This window comes from Diachasmimorpha longicaudata, chromosome 11 (assembly GCF_034640455.1).
Source record: "Diachasmimorpha longicaudata isolate KC_UGA_2023 chromosome 11, iyDiaLong2, whole genome shotgun sequence".
NCBI lineage: Eukaryota > Metazoa > Arthropoda > Insecta > Hymenoptera > Braconidae > Diachasmimorpha > Diachasmimorpha longicaudata.
In genome coordinates this window covers 3,583,677-3,600,954 of record NC_087235.1, presented here as the reverse complement: position 1 = coordinate 3,600,954, position 17,278 = coordinate 3,583,677, and the positions used below count along the sequence as shown (strand labels likewise).

The following is a 17,278-nucleotide window of genomic DNA, read 5'->3' as shown; positions in this document are numbered from 1 at the left end:
GCAAAATGAAAGGAATGCGTCATTATTTTTTACATCTAGATAACTTTTATTAACCAATTAATGCGGTTTCAGCGCTACAAATATAACGCGGACGCGACAGTACTCGTGCGTGAATCGGGAAAAAACGTATTACAATGAAATGCTATAACTTTTTTTTTTTCATATTTTTTTGTATTTTTTAATAATTATTTTTACTCGTTTACGATGAAGTGATGAATATAAATGAAAATCAGGGATCGCTTATAATTAAGTATTTCCGTTTTTTTTTTGTTTTCTACTCGATTTGAGAACTTGGGTTACTCGACAACATGTATATATTAATGTTTTCTTTTACATTTAAATGGTATTTCTCATCGTCGCTCTGCTCCTTTTGTTTCATTTAGATCGTGTATTTTGTGGATAATTTCATTCAGTTTAAATCTTATGATTTTTAGATCAATGTTTTTTTTTTGTATATAGTCACGTGAACTCTTAAAACTGTCACTTGTGCGCGTGTGTTTTAAAAACTTCATAGTTACACTCGAAGACATCAAAAACGTTATTTTTTTTTGGGTTTACTTATTTCATTTTTCGTTTATCTACGTAAGTGAGTAAATGACAAGGATTTGGGGGCGATTTTTCCAGTATCATAAAATAGGAAATACTCTTCTCTCAGTATTTTGAAAATTTCTCCACTCTGTGTACTGGTGTCAATCGCCTCGTATTGGTTTAGGCTTACGGCTAAAGTGTTTAAGATATTTCTGTTCTCGTTAAAATTTTTTATCCCTTCGTTTCTCTTTAATACACAAGTCTAAGGGCTCTAAGACAAGTTAAAGCCACGTAGACAGTGTGTTTAATTCGAGTTGATAAATAAACTCTCAAAAAACACAGGCATTCTTCTTGAACATCTTACTCATTTCTGTTAAGTTTATTATCACCCATTCAGTACTTAGATACAGTATGACGTGCACTCAGACCCTCCCGTGATTTCACGCACGAATAACTTTCACAGAGAAATCGAGGGAATTCAGTTGGTAATTTTATTATCTTTTAGCTGATTCAATTGAACAGTTACGCAATAAAATTATTTTACAGACAAGTAAATGATTTTTGTTTTTCTCAGCAAATTATTCTCTTCAGATATTTTCTGCAGAAAAAACTACGAAAATTTATGAATAGAATAAAATCACAGAAAAAAAGTCAATTTTTTTCTTCTGTAAAATAATTATATTTAATATTTCTATGCGCAATCGGCGAGAAAATGACAGAATTTCCCATAAAGTGGAACAGACATTTAGTAGTAATAATTTCTACCAAAGACTGTCGATTTTCTCCACGAAATTCATTCGTATGTGTTACGAAGAAACAGATTTTGATGGAATGTTCGGATTAACTAGGAGTAAAATTGGACTAGGCTTTTGTTACTTCTCATCGAGAATTTTGGAGGGTTCAAGACCATGTATGGGTTAATTAGTTATTCTGAGCCAAATTCCTATGGTGCAAGGACACGCCAGTCTCGTCAAGATTCACTGGGAGTTGGTCCGTTTTTTGGCAGTGTCTTGGTAGTTTCTAAAATCTAATTTTTCGCCGAATACCGTTTCTTCTCAAGATCAATCACCTACTGTTGGCAGAAGTACTGATAAAAGTACCATTTCACTATTGATATTGATCTCTACATGTCAATTAAATCAGGAGATAATATGGATCGATGTTGTTTCAGAGACGAAAAACAAGATGAACATTATAACTCAGGGCTGACTTTGTATTCTCTCTCGTCTTAAATATTCTCATATTGTTTGGTTTCAACCGAGATATTTACAATGCATTAGACATTAAAATTTATCAATTTTCACCGCACAGAGTCAAAGCGATCTAAACAACCGCAATTCATCATTTTGCATTTATTTAAACTCTATTTATATATATTTATATTTATAATCGTTTTTCGTTTATTAACGTTACATTTTTTTACGCGAGATACCAGGGTCATGAGTGATTTTACATCATTCTCGTATGTATAATAATCATATAATATAATTTAGTCAATATCAATATTTATAATTTATATAATTATGTATAATCATCGTACATCGTTCGGTGAATTCGAGCGATTTACGATTATTTTTTCAATGACTTTTTGTTTTCATTATTCTTCGACAGAGCGAAACAAAGTTACAGTGAGAATTTCTTTAGCAGGTAAGCTAATAAGTACATGTGTATCTTCTTTCATATGTTTTCATTAACTTGAATCTGCTGGGAAAATTTCAGTTGACACGGAGAACATTAAAGACTAATTTTTAGTCGATGATTAAATTCATGTGAATGACACGAACTCCATTTTTATCTCATTCTTTATAATTCTTAAAACAGTTTCTTCTAAAATTATGATTAGGGATTGTTTGAACTACACGTCTTTCACTCAATTATCACTATTGTCTAATGATATCATCTACCTTATTAGTTCGTAGTTCGTATTTATGACTGAATCCCCTTAACTCACCACCCTTCAATCACCCCACGATCACATCAATCTTATTCTCTTTGAACCCCTTCTTCTCACCTCCAATTTCATCGAAAAAAAAATATTCTTCCTATTCTCTTTATACACGCATCTTCCTTAGTCATTCCCCATCGCCACCTCATGATCGTGTCTGCCTCGAAAAAAAAAAATGTGTTAAAAAAAATTAAGAACAAAAATTCTCACATCCCCCTCCGATTTCCGAAACACACGCCAATTCCCTAAAGTATAAATCCTTAAAGAGTTAGAAACAATTTTGTACTTTACAAACACGCAACGAACGCAGGCGCGCGGAATATATGAGAAAAAAGCACATCTCAAAAAATTAAATAATGTTCCCCATTTAATATTTGTATCATTTGTGTTCACAATTTTAATTTTCGATATTATTCAAAAAATAATTGAAATATACTCACTAATTCCTGCATCGAGTCACCTGTCCATTACGATTATCACTCCAACAATTCTGAACTACATTTGGCGAGACAATTTCAATTGTCCGATCAAACTTTTAATAACTTTCTATTTCCTTAATGATTTTTGGTCATCTACGCACAACGGCCTCGATGCACGAAGATGGAGATTCCAAGGTATAAAAGTATAAAAATGCGTTTGATGATTAAACAACACGTTGTCAGTTATTTTGTTTGTCATGATTTTTCCTCTTATTGCGAAACAAAAATTGCGCGCTAAAGACCAGGTGATATCGTAATACACGACAATCCGTCGATGATAATCACCCAGTGTCGATTATTACTGAACATTACTCCAAGAATTTCGTATGAATAATTTCGACAAGCATCAACCTCGAATGAATCGTGAGATTGATCTACTCGAGGCGTGCTTTGTAGCTGGTCTTCCATATTTCGGCGAGCGTAACAGCACTGTGGAACCTGTGGAAGATGCATAGAGGGAGTGTAACCCTCTGAACAATAGTCCACGACAAGTAACCATAGAAGTCAAGTTGGACAGGATTGGCAATGACCTTCTGTCCCTCGAATGTGTAAATAACCCACATTGCGACATTGCAGATGAGAAGGAATGTTACAATCTGGCGACCTGGCTTGCTACGATCGTGCTCAGGTAGATGTACACGCCTACGTGATACATCAGCAATGAAGAGCATCTGGAGGACAACTTGTCCAACAGCGAGTAAACCAGTTACCATGACAAGTAAATTGGGTTCGTGAGTGAATGCAGCGAGTGAACCAGCGATAACACTGAATACAGCGTAAAGGAAGAGACCAAATGCTGATATGCGGAGAAGTATATCATTGAGATCACTCTGCTCCTCGGCTTTGAATTTGAGGGATTGAACACGACAAAAGCCGATTATTATGGCGATTATGGATAGGGCCATGAGGACACAATGGGATACGTCAGCTAGGTAGATTGCGAGGAGACCGAAGGAGGGATGATGGATCAGGACGAAGAACAGGATGAGGCAGATGAGGGAGCCTACCAAGAGGAAGAGACCTAGGAAGAGGCCTTTGCTTGCACCCACGCAATCCACTCTGCCATGACCTGGAACATGATTACGGATTCATAGTATTTTTATCACAGTTGACTAGGGATCGAAACGGAGAAGAGTATTCAGTGAAAATGGTTGAAGTTGACTTTGGTGAAAATTACTCGTTAAATAAATATGAGACCAACTTACCAGCATGAGCTAATGCAACAGCACGTCTCGACAGCATCGCCTCGAGCCTGCGTTCAAGATCAGCCTCAGCCTGGTGTGGCCACCGTGGATGGCGTCCAATGTGCTTCCACATGACGTAGATAACAGCAGCACCAATCAAGCTATACTCAATGATGAAGGGAAATAGATACGGAGCAGCTTGTTGCACAATGTTTCCCATGATGTTGACCCGGCCGCAACAATCATTGGTTTGTTGAAGGTCCTGGAGGAAAGCATAGCTTGGGGTATAGATGGTACTGGCATTGCTGGCCAATGTCTGATTCATTGTGTCAAAGAACTGAGGAATGTCACTCTTGCTGGCTGTTGCAGGAGCATCTCCAAAATCCCAGAGGAATGGGGCGAGCGATGTCAGGGGTGATGAAGTGGGGGATGGGGGTGCCATTGTTGTTGTCGTCGTCGTTGTTGTTGTAGTTGTTGTGGTTGATGTGGTGGTCATTCTTGTCGTGATATTTGGCTTTATTGTACTGGTGAATGCGTCGAGAATTGTTGATAATGTGGGTCGAATTGTTGTCGTGGTAGTTGTTGTAGTGGTACTGGGAGTGGTTGTTGGCATCATTCGGAGGGTGGTTGTCGAGGGGGTTGTTGAGGTACTAGTGGTGAAGGTCGCTGCTGTTGAAGTAGTACCACTGGTGATGGCACGAGCGACGGAACGAGCCGTTGAACGAGCATAACGACCCACTGATGCAACTGTTGTTCTCATGAAGCGATTCGTTGTTTTTGGGTAAAAGGTGTTGAAGCTCTTCAGGGTGGAACTCACCGGTGCCAATCGCAATTGTGCCATGTCACGGGATATTTCACCGCTGTAGACATCTGCATTCGATATCGCGTGATTCTTGATGCTCTCTGGGAAATTATGGATTACGGTGATTGCAAATTTGCGACAAAATTTTATAGAAAATATGTGAAGACAATGAGTTATAGAGACAAATTGGATTGAACTGGCCTTTCAATTGAAATCCAATTTTGAATACGAATTAATGAAATGATTGAGAGATACGAGAATGCCTTGAAGGACAGTAGAAACTCACCAATTAGACTGAGGTCTGGCTTTCCAATCTTCTTGCCGTATTGGGATATCTCCTTGAGACTTTCAAATACAAGGGTTCGCACCCATACACATATGTTAGTCGCTACAACGTGCATCAGACCAAACCGAGCGATGACTTTGAAGCGGTGAATATTGAGCTAGTTATAAAACAAATTATATTACTAATAATTATCATTGAAGGAGAATTTACTTTCATTGAAATTCGAAAACTTTGGGACAGGTTACGTTGAGCACAGAGTTGACTCTGGTGAAATAGGAATAGCCCACGAAGTTTCGTAATTGAATCACCCCTTCGAAGAATATTCAACGAATCGAGTTTTTAAAGTTATTGAATTGCAAAGTCGTCAACTTACTCGTGAATTCATGAAGATAAAGTACATTTGCATGAACGTAAAGACCATCTGCAAAATTGGATTGACTCCTTGGAGGATCTGGAAGCAGGGTGATGTGAAGGGGACCTCGAAGAATAGCCCGAACTCGAGACCATTGTATACCATTGTTCCCAATCCAAATGCTGTAATGTTGTGTATAAGAATTTAGAACAGCATTGGGACGAAAATATTTTGAATGATCAACAAAAATTATAGCGGGTCAGTTACCAATGGCACCAATTCGGAGGAAAAAACTTCCATGGCTGTGATCATTCTGCGATGTTTTACGCTTTCGAAGAACTCGGGTGGAAACACCTGCCTCAACATCAGCTGCATCCTGAAAGTACAATTGACATGTTAATAAAAACAACAAATGGCACAATTCTATTCTAAACCCAAGGGCAACAATCAGAAATGAAGTGGTATTGAATTGACCTAGTCTTCAACTTCTGTGAGTCTACGTGACTCCCTCGTTAAATACAAAACCACGTCTTTACACTAAACTCACATTTTCTCACTCTATCTGTGAATGTATTTTAGGAAAATAGCACATGTCCACCATAAACGATCAGTCAACTTACGTCAGACGTTATTTTTCATCCTAAAAATATTAAGAGTCAAAAATTTAAAAAAATTACCTGAAAATCTTTCTTATTCTTTCCGTTCTTGGGATCCTTCTTATCTTTCTTATCCTTTTTCTTGTTTTTGTCCTTAGGTTCTTTCGGTGGTTTTGGAGGCTTTGGCGGTGGTGGTGGTGTTTCAGCCCCCCTCGAGCAACAGGCGCTCTCTTGAAGGAGGAAGCAGAATACGTAAAGCAGAAAGAGGATGCTCATGCCGTACAGGTAAGTGAAGAAACCCTCGAAGTACCATAGGGGTAGTTTGTGAGTGACCACGTCACTTATCACGTACGCTATGCAGACGACTACCAGTAGTTTAGCGTAGATGAAGCTCATGATGATGAAGAGCGAAGTCCTACACAGAGGAAAACAAATCAAGTGACTTTAAAAAATTCAACGATACAAGAGCAGTCACTTTTTGATTTTTCACGGTACACTCGCGGTACATCTCCACTCATTTTGACCACAATTCCTTACCCCTTAGTCTCGGGGAGTTTCACTCTACTGTTTCGCTGTCTGGGCATTGTTTTGGGGGCCCCATTGCCTTCGGACTCGACAAACGGCACTATTTCCGTCTCCATGACAAATTGATGTCAATCAGAATCACTGGTGCCGTCTATCTCACACAATGTTCTTCAAGCGAAATCCTTTTCTTACAATTCTCCCAATTTTTATCATCGTGGTATCACCAGGTTTGCTTGACCCACCCACTCTGTACGATAACTAAACGCTAACTGACATGAAGCTACGGTGAAGTTTCTATTTCTGTTTTATACTAGAGTCCAGTTTAAACAACTAACGCATTGGAATAACAAAAGTCCAGCGGGTGCGTGCGCTCGTCGACTGGCTAAAGGCCAGACTGAAGTATTCCACTTCTTCATCAATAGTGCTCAATGTTTATTTCCTATTTTCCTAACATAGATTATTATTGAATTAATGCGCATGGTCGCACCCAGGTCTACGGCTGAGTTTATTCCGTAATTATGTCATGATATTTCCCGGAGTACTGCATCCGTTCGGCCTTCGGAAAACTTCTCTTGTGCACCTTCTGCAGTGGGCGTTTAATCGATATTTCAAAATCTGAGGTATAAGGTATCATAACAGAAGCTTTCGTCGGAATAATTTGAATAAGGTGAAGTGTTTTCTTGAAGTTTATTAGTTTAATCGTTGTTGGGGGTAATGATTTCTGCGGAGGACAATGAAGCTCAGTGACCTGAGTTCTATATTCACATTCACCCTCGCGAATAATTAATGCGGTCTTACGTGGTTGAGAGGAGGTTTATTTAGTTATTGGAGCGGATGGGCTACATTCAATTATACATTACAATTTTATCTATATATTTAGGAGGGGAATTGATTTATTTATTTTCAAGTTTAACAATGAATTTGTTTTTTTTTTTGGGAAAAACAGAGTTCGAATTTTTGCATCGATTTGTGATCTACGATTTTTGGCAAAAAATCAGTAATTATTCATCGATTTAAAAAAACCCCGAGAGACCAAAATTAGTTTTTAGAAATTAACTTATTCCATGAAAATATATTTTTTTTAATTCCATGTGTTTGTAAAAGTTTTTTATCAATACGACTGGAACATTAAAGATGAAGAAATTAATGGTTTTTCTTCTGGTAGAAAGTCACAATAAATTGAGAGCTACTCTCGAGTAAATAAAACCCAGGGTTAACGGGTCGCTCTAATTGCCATCATGTTCAACGTCAAGTTCCTCCAGGGAATCTGACCGAGTGAGATCACGACCTGTCACCATTATTTTCTCCATTTCATCCTTTTTTTGTTCTCTCTTTTTTCCCCCTCCATCCCCTACCGTCACCATTCCGTCTGAGGCGACAGCCGTAAGTGGTAACAGTAGTGCATGGCACAGACTCCGAACGGTCCAGCCAGCCCTGGTCGATACCTCCAAGTACCTACTTTCCACTCCCTACTCGACTCCCACCCCTTTTAACGTATAGCGCGCGCCTCAATTCCTCCTTCACCACTGTTTCTACCGTCTCTCATCTGTCTCACACCATTTCATCCTTGTTACATACGAAATTCATCCGTTACGAGGAGCCACGGCCCCTCAATTATTCGAGATTAATGAGTGAATAAAACACTCCTTGACACATTTTTCCCGCGGGAACGTTCAAAAATCGACAAAAAAAAAAATAACACCCTCTCAAATTAATTCGGATAATCAAAAATCGGGGGAACTAATTCACAACTATCGGTACGAGTGACACGACAAGACTGAAACAACAACTTCTGCATCAATTGCAATCCCTTCCCTTCATTCATTCGTGAATTGCGTATCGGGGAAGTTGAAATTCGAGAACTCGTTCCAGTCCAGGTGTCCACTTACGGTTATTTCACCCCCCCCTCCCCGCCCCTTCCTCCCCCTTTTCCATCCAGAAATCGCATCTTAACCAGATCGATGACAACTCGTTCTGTGGTTTACAGTTGAAGTCATCGGTATGAGACATTCATGAGCTACTCATGACCCCGTCCTACCCCTTTACCCTCCCCCCGCACCATTCAGCCGCCATTCAGTACATTCCGGGAACTGAAATTGTCATTAGCAAAGTGGCAATAATTAGCGAGCTCTCACACTGAAATTTCAGGTGCTCTGCGCAGACTATTTCCTAGACTCTTTTATTAAAAAAAAAAGTGTAAAAAATAAACAAAGGGTGGACAGACATAAAAGACGAGACGAGGGGGTGATTTTTTTTTTTTTCGAACGCCCTTACTGTTTGGCGGGTGTTGAACGAACGTTCTTGAGCTCCATCTCTTTGTTAGCTGCGTTGTTCTTCTCAGCGTTGTCCTGGGCATTGGGCGGTGGACCAGCACCGGCTTGTGGATTGAGTGGTCTTGATGATGGTAGAGTTGCGGTATTGTCATTACCCGAGGCTGCCTCCACCTCGACAGTAGCCACTTTGCAGTCACCACCGCCCACCATTATCGAAATAATATCACTTGTGTCTTGTTATCAACTGAAACTGCACTTATCGTTGGTGGGGGCGAGAGGGGAGGGGAATTTATTTGTTTTTGTTGGAGGGAAGGGAGGGATTTTGGGGGTGATTATGGGGGCGGGCGTCAGCCCCGAGAATCGACCGCCATTTTGGTGAACGAGGTGACCCACCCTTTCGAAAAAAAAATAGTTTAACGGTTTTTTTGGGTTTGATTCTATTTATAAAAAGAAAATGATAATGACAATAGCGTAATTTATCAATCTACATTTTTTCTCAACCGAAGTTGTGACTTCATTTTTATAGAGAATGATATTCTTCGCATTTTTGACGTCGACAGGGAAGAATTTTGCAGAGAAACTCTGGTGTCAGTGGGAAAAACAAAATAAACTGTCTGTTAAGTTAAAACTTCTGGGAAATTTTCACCCAAATCTGGGAAAAAATCCCATCGTCTCCGGTAAAATATTGAATATTAGAAATATTAACAATAGATTTCTTCTACGTCTATAACATTGTGTTTCTCCTTCTGCACTAGCACTGGAAATTTTCTGCAAAATTTCTCTCCGCGTGGAAACAGAACAATAAATTCTCCCATAAATAACCCGCCTATTCCTTTGTTCACAATTAAATGGATTTGGCGCCACATTACAACCACTCTCCTGTCCGCGTAATCATCAACAATGGTCTCACATCACGATTATCTCAAACTAACAATTTCCTCGATCCTCATGCACAACCGTTCGAACGGCAATCGATTCCCGGCTGGTTGCGCCCCCGACCATCCATCATCCCCAAAATTTTTCAACAATTTTTATTCCTCACTCTTCCATACCTACTAATCAGAGGGGACGGGGTGGGATTGAATTCACCACAAAAACCACCCCCGTCACAATTGACACGAGTGGTCAAACCCCCGTTATTACCGATCTCTCGATATATTTGTTTGGATTTAAATGGTAGAATCCACGATCCACCGCCCCCAGCATCCCGGAGACTGAGGGGCTCGCCTGGGTACTCTCTTCCCGGGCCACCAGCCAGCTTTTCTTGCACAAGCGCACCACCAACCCCCTCTGTTAATATCCCTACCATATACCACTGACTTTTACCATTCTCTGTTTATACAGCTCTCAGGACAATGAAAAAATCATCGTTTGTCTCATTAGTCGTTACTTTGTAAAATTTAATATTTATTTATTCCATTGTTTTTTTTTTCTAGTTCATTCGTCCCCCCATTTTGGCGATTGTTTGACGATTTCTGGAATTTGAAATTGGAACAGATCTACACTAGAGCGGGTGAGGGAGGGGATAGAGTGAGGATTCTGCGACCCACTGACCTGGTCGATAACGACGAGGGTCACTGACCTTCCTTCTAAACTCGATTCTGTTATTTCCGATTATTTTCAGTTTTTCGATTGTCGAGACTCCGCTGACTTTTGACCGCATTTTGTTGTCCTTACGAAGCTCTAGGGCCCAGGGGGTGAGGCACTAGAGGGGGTGGGGAGTGGGAAATTTGTCGTTTTTTTTTTTCATTTATTTTAATTCGAGATTGCGTCGAGAGTTTGTCTCACGCACGAGTATTGATTTTGGTACAGCGGAGACGTAGGTGCTGCCGCGATTCCGTCGACACTGAACTAAAGCTCTTCATCTTGTTTTTTTTTGGGTTTTCGGGGTGCCCATCGTTGGATGGGGGTGAGAGAGAGAGGAGAATGGGGGTTGATGACTGAGGAAATCATTGAAATTGTTGAATGGGAATCAGTGAAGCTGGGGGAGAGGAAGAGGGATGAGGTACGATGGGAGGATGTCGATGAGGGGACGTCGATGATTTATCGAAGGATATGATTCTTGTGGACGTTCTGAGTGAACGAATCGTCAATTGTTGGGTGTTTTCAAGTCCCCTTGGATATTGGGTAAATAATGTAGTGAAAATTACACGGATTATTGCATCCCCCGGTAGGAATTATGGTGCATAATCATGAGATGAATTATTCTCTGTTGATTAACATTTAACAAATTGATGGATAAATACCGTAGGGCGTTCGGAAATTGGGGGTTTCGGTTGCATGAAATTATTCATTAATTTAATTATTCTGTGTTCGGTTATTTTGACTCCAATTTTTTTCTTCATTAATTTTTGGAGATTCCAGTCGAAAATTATTAATAGTTTTCGATAAAAATAACAGGAGTTACTGCTCCCTCACGGGATTTTAAGTGACGCTGCAGTAATTTTTTACAGACGATTCGGGTATAATCTGTCGAACCCTCTGGAGTAATTCCGTAATTTTAGTAAAAATTGTGTGTCAGTTCCTTAAAATTTTTTATAACAATATTCCCCTCCGACATTATGACATTGAAATGTCGTTTATGTTGAAGACTTTTTTGTGAATGATGGGTCAATAGATTTTGCGGTACTTACTTGGCATTTTTTGGAATACTCGGATATATGTAGCCGCCGTGGGAGGGGGTGAGACAGAGGGGCGCGTTGATCGAACTCTGGGGAACCAGGGGCTGTCTCGCGTGTGCCGGAGACGTGTGGGATCCATATCCATCGGAATTGAGCTGTGGAGACAATGAGAGTTAATTGTTGCTGGAATTTTTTTTTCTAGGAAAAAAAGTTCACTTGTCCACACGACAACTAGATTAATTCTAAAATCATTTAGCTATAAAGTAATTACTTCGGTAATACACAGGAAGACCTATATAATTACTATCGGTTGGATTATTTACAGTTCCTCGAAATCATTAATTTTTACATGCATTAATCAGTAGACGGAAATACATTCACTGAGAAAAAAAATTACTTTTGCCAAATTGCCATTTACTTCAGATAAAACACATAAATACATATTTCGCAAATATATTTTTTTCCTCCAAGTTCGCAATACCAATGAAGTAAATAACATTTTTCACGCGCCTAAAAAATAAGTTTTATCTTAGAAATTATAGTCTCAAGTCGCAAATTAGAATTTTCATAATTCTTCAGTACTCGATAAAATCAATTAATAAATATTGCGGAATCTAGGAGAGATAACAAAGTTTTTGTGGAGTAAATTGAGTTCTACAGTAATTGTTGTAACAAAAGTTTTGCTATTTCCCTTCGGTTCGAAAATATTTCCCAATAACTCGGCTACGGTCCAATTCTACGGTTTTTTTTGGGTGCGAGTTAATGAGGTGACAGACAGAAGCGTTCGGTGTAATGAGTTAAAAAGTGCACACTGGATAGGAAGAACTACCGGTGCAATCTACCTTACCTCGGGATCATTTACCTTGACCACGGTGCCGATCAAGGAGTCGGGAGGCATCTCAGGTGGATCAGGTATAATACCAGGATTGGCGTGTGCCGGGTAATCACTATTTATGTTTGCCTCCTTAACCGGTGTACCACCATCGAGACGCTCCATGTCGAGGCTGTCCGTTGGTGTTGGCTGCGAGAGCAGACGCTCCTTCATCTCGTAGAGGTACGGGCACCGTTGCATCTCGTTGCGATCGATAGGTCTCCGATTATCTGTAATCAATTGGTAACTTAGTTGATCGGGTTAATTGCGCGCCAAAGGATGATGGGTTGATTCAATCGACGATGAATTCAATTATCGAAAATGCTACTGAGGAGGAGGAAATTGAATTGCGAAGAAAAAAAAAATTGTTAAGGGTATCCAAGTGCCTTTAACAAATGTTATCAATTGATTTGAACGGTTTAATATTGAAATTTAACTTGTCAACTGTTGATTCAATTTTTTCCAAATTATTATTTCCCATTTGTTGAATAATCTGTCTAGAAATTTGGGCTCAAATTAAAGTTATGATTTTTCGCAACAAAAGTAGAAAATCCTTGCAATGATGCATAATTAACAAAAATAATAATTTATCTTTAACATTGTTCAATTGATCTAATATTTTTCTCCCTCATCGGTGAGTCGACAGTACTCAACACTGGATTTCGATAATTATAGAGAGAAAAATAGTGACACGTTTGCTTTTATATTCCACTACTTGACGAAACGAACAGTCACGGAAATTCATGACCCAGACCTGTCAATCATTACTCGTATTTCGTGCTTGTAAGCTTTCCGGTTAACGATTCAGGACACTCGATATGTTCCACGTGTTTTGGGAAGTTTGATTGCATTCAGCTACTGGAATTTTACTTTCAATCAGCTCTTAATCATTGATTGGTTCTGACTATCAAATTACTCGGGATTAATTGAGGCGTGAAGTGGCGGTGGAATCAAAAATTAATAATTGATTATTTGCATGTCCTTATCAACACTGAAGTGCTTCCAACAACCACCAAATTAATGAAATGAAGAAACATCCCCCACCGGATTATTCCGTGAATCGAGGAACTCCATAAGTGAATAATTACCCCCTCGGAAAACCCACCAATTACCTGGTCTAACCCAATAAAATAAAACCTGAGCGAATCGTCCAGACTCTGTCGTCGATACAGCAGATTTCTCCCCGTATAACGACTCAGTAGCAAGTGATATTTATCTCGTTGGGGGAGTGATATGAGGGTTTATTCACCCCCTGGGTAAAGACGATGGGATTACCGACCTACCCGAAGTCCTTTCACTCCGTCGCGACTCGATATCTTCCGCGAAATAAATCCTCCTGATTCTCTTTCCCGCGTGGCTCTCAATTTTGCGAAAAAAATTCTATCACTGGACTCCAGGATAATCAAAATCCCCCCCCCCCCGTAATGTTCCTGATCTATTAAAAAATTTGTTAAAAAACCTTTCAATAACCGAAATTGAAAAATATTCAACGATTTCAACGTTTAATTTTTATCTCAATTGAACTGATTATTTACGCTCACATCTTGAAATTGTGCGTTCGACTGGAAAATAATTTCACATCAGCGTCTCGGCGCTAACTGTTAGGTCGAACGACGCCTACTTCATCTCCAACACAACCAGCCCTTCACAACCGCACGTATATTTAGCCCAGAAGCGCGCGTTGGGTCAGCCTTAACCCATTTCAACTACTGAGATGAAGTAAATACCATCGACACACACTCCCCCACAAATGTTTTCCCAGAATTTTCCTCCCTCTCCAAGACCATTGATCCGGCTGTCTAAACCCCAGCGGAGTTGCCAGTGATTTTTCCATTAAATAAATAATAATAAAAAAAAAGTGGGTTAAGATTTTTTACAATCGATTTCTCCCCAATTCCCCGTGTCTTTCATTGTTGTCGGGATTTTTTCATTAAACTCTCGGGGAATAACTAGGCCGTGGGAATCGATGCGCGACGAGTTGTTTAATGACGAGCGAGAGCCAATCCCCGGTTACCTGGCTACGATGTATGTCAGGAACAAAAGAATTCTCAATGGATGCACGTATCATCCCTTTGGAATAAAACTACCATATCTTTGGGGGGAGGGGGGGAGACAATTTCAGACCGGTGAAAATTTAAATCTGTATGACCGTTGATTGTCAAAATGATTCGTTAATTGGATTGACATGGATGACATGGAGTACATGTCATGGAAATGTTTAATCTATTTTCATTGGAAAAATTTATTTCCAACCGAAGAAAAATTTCATAAAAAATACAACAAAAATTCAAAATTTAAAATTTTCTATGGATATTTTTTTTTGCAATTGCTGGCTCTCCACCCCCTTCTATAGCTCCAGTACTCCCCTCCTCCCTTCCCCCATAAATCACTTCCCTCAAAATGTGATAATCACTAGTGTCAAAAAATCCAGGCAATTACACAAACAATTGTTTACACTCTCCAAATACTCCAAACAAAATTTCCGGGTGAGGTTGGGTGAGGTCCGGCAGCGCTGTGCAACACGTACAACTATAAAACAAGGGGTTGAACCGGTGTGCGTCGTCCTGAAGCGCCAGTGCGGCGTCACAACAAACGGAAACGGAAGTCAGTGAACGGCGCTTCATCCCTTCGGGCATCATTTCCCCTCCCCCATCCCACCGGTATGTCTGTCCTTGCCGGAAAATCGATGTCGCCCACCCTATTGGGGGGATGGGTCTTGATAAAACCCAACTCTACCGACACCAAAGTACCAACAAACACCGAAGGGAAGTTTTAGTCGCGCCAGACTGCGTGGCGACCACCTGTGAGCGCGGTGGAGAAACTATCACCCTAGAATTTGCCTAGCGTAAACTCGAACCCATGACCTCGCGTTATTTGTACCCCCAAGTGGATTTCAGGGATTAAACACCCCAACAATTTAATCGAAATTCAGATCTGTCGATGTTAAATAATGAAATAATTGCAAAATTTTGAGAGAATAGAGTGAAATGGGGCTCTAATAAAAATTCCCATGTTCGTCTATAATAAATTATTTATTTAGCGAAAAACTACCCCAATTGTTCCGACCTCCCTCATTCAATACTTCCGCTTTCATTTTTTATTAACTTTTGAGTTTTTTCAAGACCTAAATAAACGAAAGAAAACAAAAATATTGAAATGACTTTCTCATTTAGGAACTAACTAATTAGTGACCGGCATCTTACCTCCATAGTTCAGTAACTTGATTCCAAATATCAATATTAAACTCCCCCTCCCAGTAATTTAAAAAATAATTGTCACAACTTCCCACTCACAACCCCTCGCGTGTTCCACTATTGTTGACAACACCTGGCAGACCTGGCGATGCACGTGACAGAGATAAAACTCCGATATTCGGCCGTCGAACTCTCACCGATCGACCGTCCCCCAGTTTTCGATTAAAAACTCATCAAGAACTCAATTAACTCCTTCGAAATATCGCAGAAAAAAAAAATATTGACAGCGGACGCGCGAACGTGCAGACGCTTTGACAAGCTCGAACGATATGCCAGGACGCTATCCCCACCGTTGAAAGCCACCCTCTCTGGTACATCCACAATTCCCCTTTTGCATCCCCTCGTCAGCCCTCAAAATCCATTCCCCCTTCCCCCTTTTGTAAATCGTCGAGAGGATTCAATGCCACGGGCTCCGGGAACTTTGCCCAATGTTTCCTATCGGCCGCAGACGTCGACTCTTTGTCATCCCCAAGTTATGCAAAGTCGAGATACCTGTCTACCCATTGTCAATTCATCCTTATCACTCCACAAAGATATCGGAAAATGTCTCCTCTATAATTTACTATTCGACGAGAAATAAAGCGAACGAAAAATCTAAAAAAAATCCCTCCGACGGATTAATCTCGCCTAAAAGCTGCTCTTTGTCTCACCAGATTTCATGTCTGAGCCTATCTCAACGAAAAATTTCCCCCGAACTCATCGATAAATCGATTTCCTCGACAAGTAAATCAATAAAAAAATTTTCAAAATCTTCAAAATCCCCAACAACTAAACAGAACAAAGAAAATCGATTTTCTCCTCGTGGCAGATTCCCGCGTCATGCACAGATATAGACTCTCATCTCACCACCACCACCACCCCCTCCCCCCCGCCCCCACACTCACCCCCATAATAACGTAGAGGGTTGAAGCGAGACGCGCATGGGGTTGCACGCGTCGTTGGAACATCGCCGAGGGTGACCGCCATGCCAAGGAGTATTTTTTAAATTGGCAAACCCACCCTTTCACCTCAATCCCCGTCGTAACCCCATGGTACACACCCTCACCTATGCCTCGAATAAACTACCCCAAATGTAATCGTCGAGAAGCGAAAATAATTGTCCACGAGTCTGGCAAATTTTTTTATTTATATAATTACTCGATTAATTAATCGTGTACTTACGCAGCTGCTAGACGTCGACCGATTCAATGATGTGACACTTGACGATTCTCGGTTTGGTGTCCGCCATGAACGATTCCACCCGGCACTCGGTCGACCTCGTGTTCTCCACCGTCTCACCCACTTTTACACTCAAAATAATTTTCCACCTTTTCGCCCCTTCCCTTTCGCGAAGATGAATAAAAATGCTGGATTTTTTCCTTTCAAATCAGTCTTCCTCACTCCGTTTAATGTTGCTCCTGTTGTTTTTTTATTCTGACGAAAAATGAGGACACACTTGGGCCGAGGAGGAGAGAGAGTTGATGAGTTACGATTCGTTCGGCGTGCGTGGCTCCTTTGAAGTGCCTGATGTAAACAAGTTTGTGGGAGCATGCGCCCCGAGAAATGGAAATAATCCAGGAATA

At 40.3% G+C, this 17,278-nt stretch overlaps 1 protein-coding gene across 8 annotated transcripts; it reads right to left on the bottom strand.

The window, feature by feature from the left end:
• Nucleotides 1-13: 13 nt before the first annotated feature.
• Nucleotides 14-17,239, bottom strand: Otopla (Otopetrin-like a). 8 transcript variants are annotated; one of them, XM_064130345.1, is made up of 9 exons: nt 16,878-17,239; nt 12,439-12,692; nt 11,604-11,746; nt 6,254-6,587; nt 5,844-5,952; nt 5,598-5,758; nt 5,225-5,381; nt 4,158-5,039; nt 14-4,021 (listed from the first exon to the last, which is right to left on the bottom strand). In XM_064130345.1, the coding sequence occupies exons 2-9, from the start codon at nt 12,661-12,663 to the stop codon at nt 3,327-3,329; spliced, it is 2,706 nt and encodes a 901-aa protein (XP_063986415.1). In that variant the 5' UTR covers nt 12,664-12,692; nt 16,878-17,239; the 3' UTR covers nt 14-3,326. The 8 variants fall into 8 exon arrangements, with proteins under 8 accessions (XP_063986415.1, XP_063986418.1, XP_063986417.1 ...); XM_064130348.1 differs by having other exon boundaries at nt 12,454-12,692; XM_064130347.1 differs by lacking the exon at nt 16,878-17,239 and adding an exon at nt 15,666-15,908.
• Nucleotides 17,240-17,278: the final 39 nt, after the last annotated feature.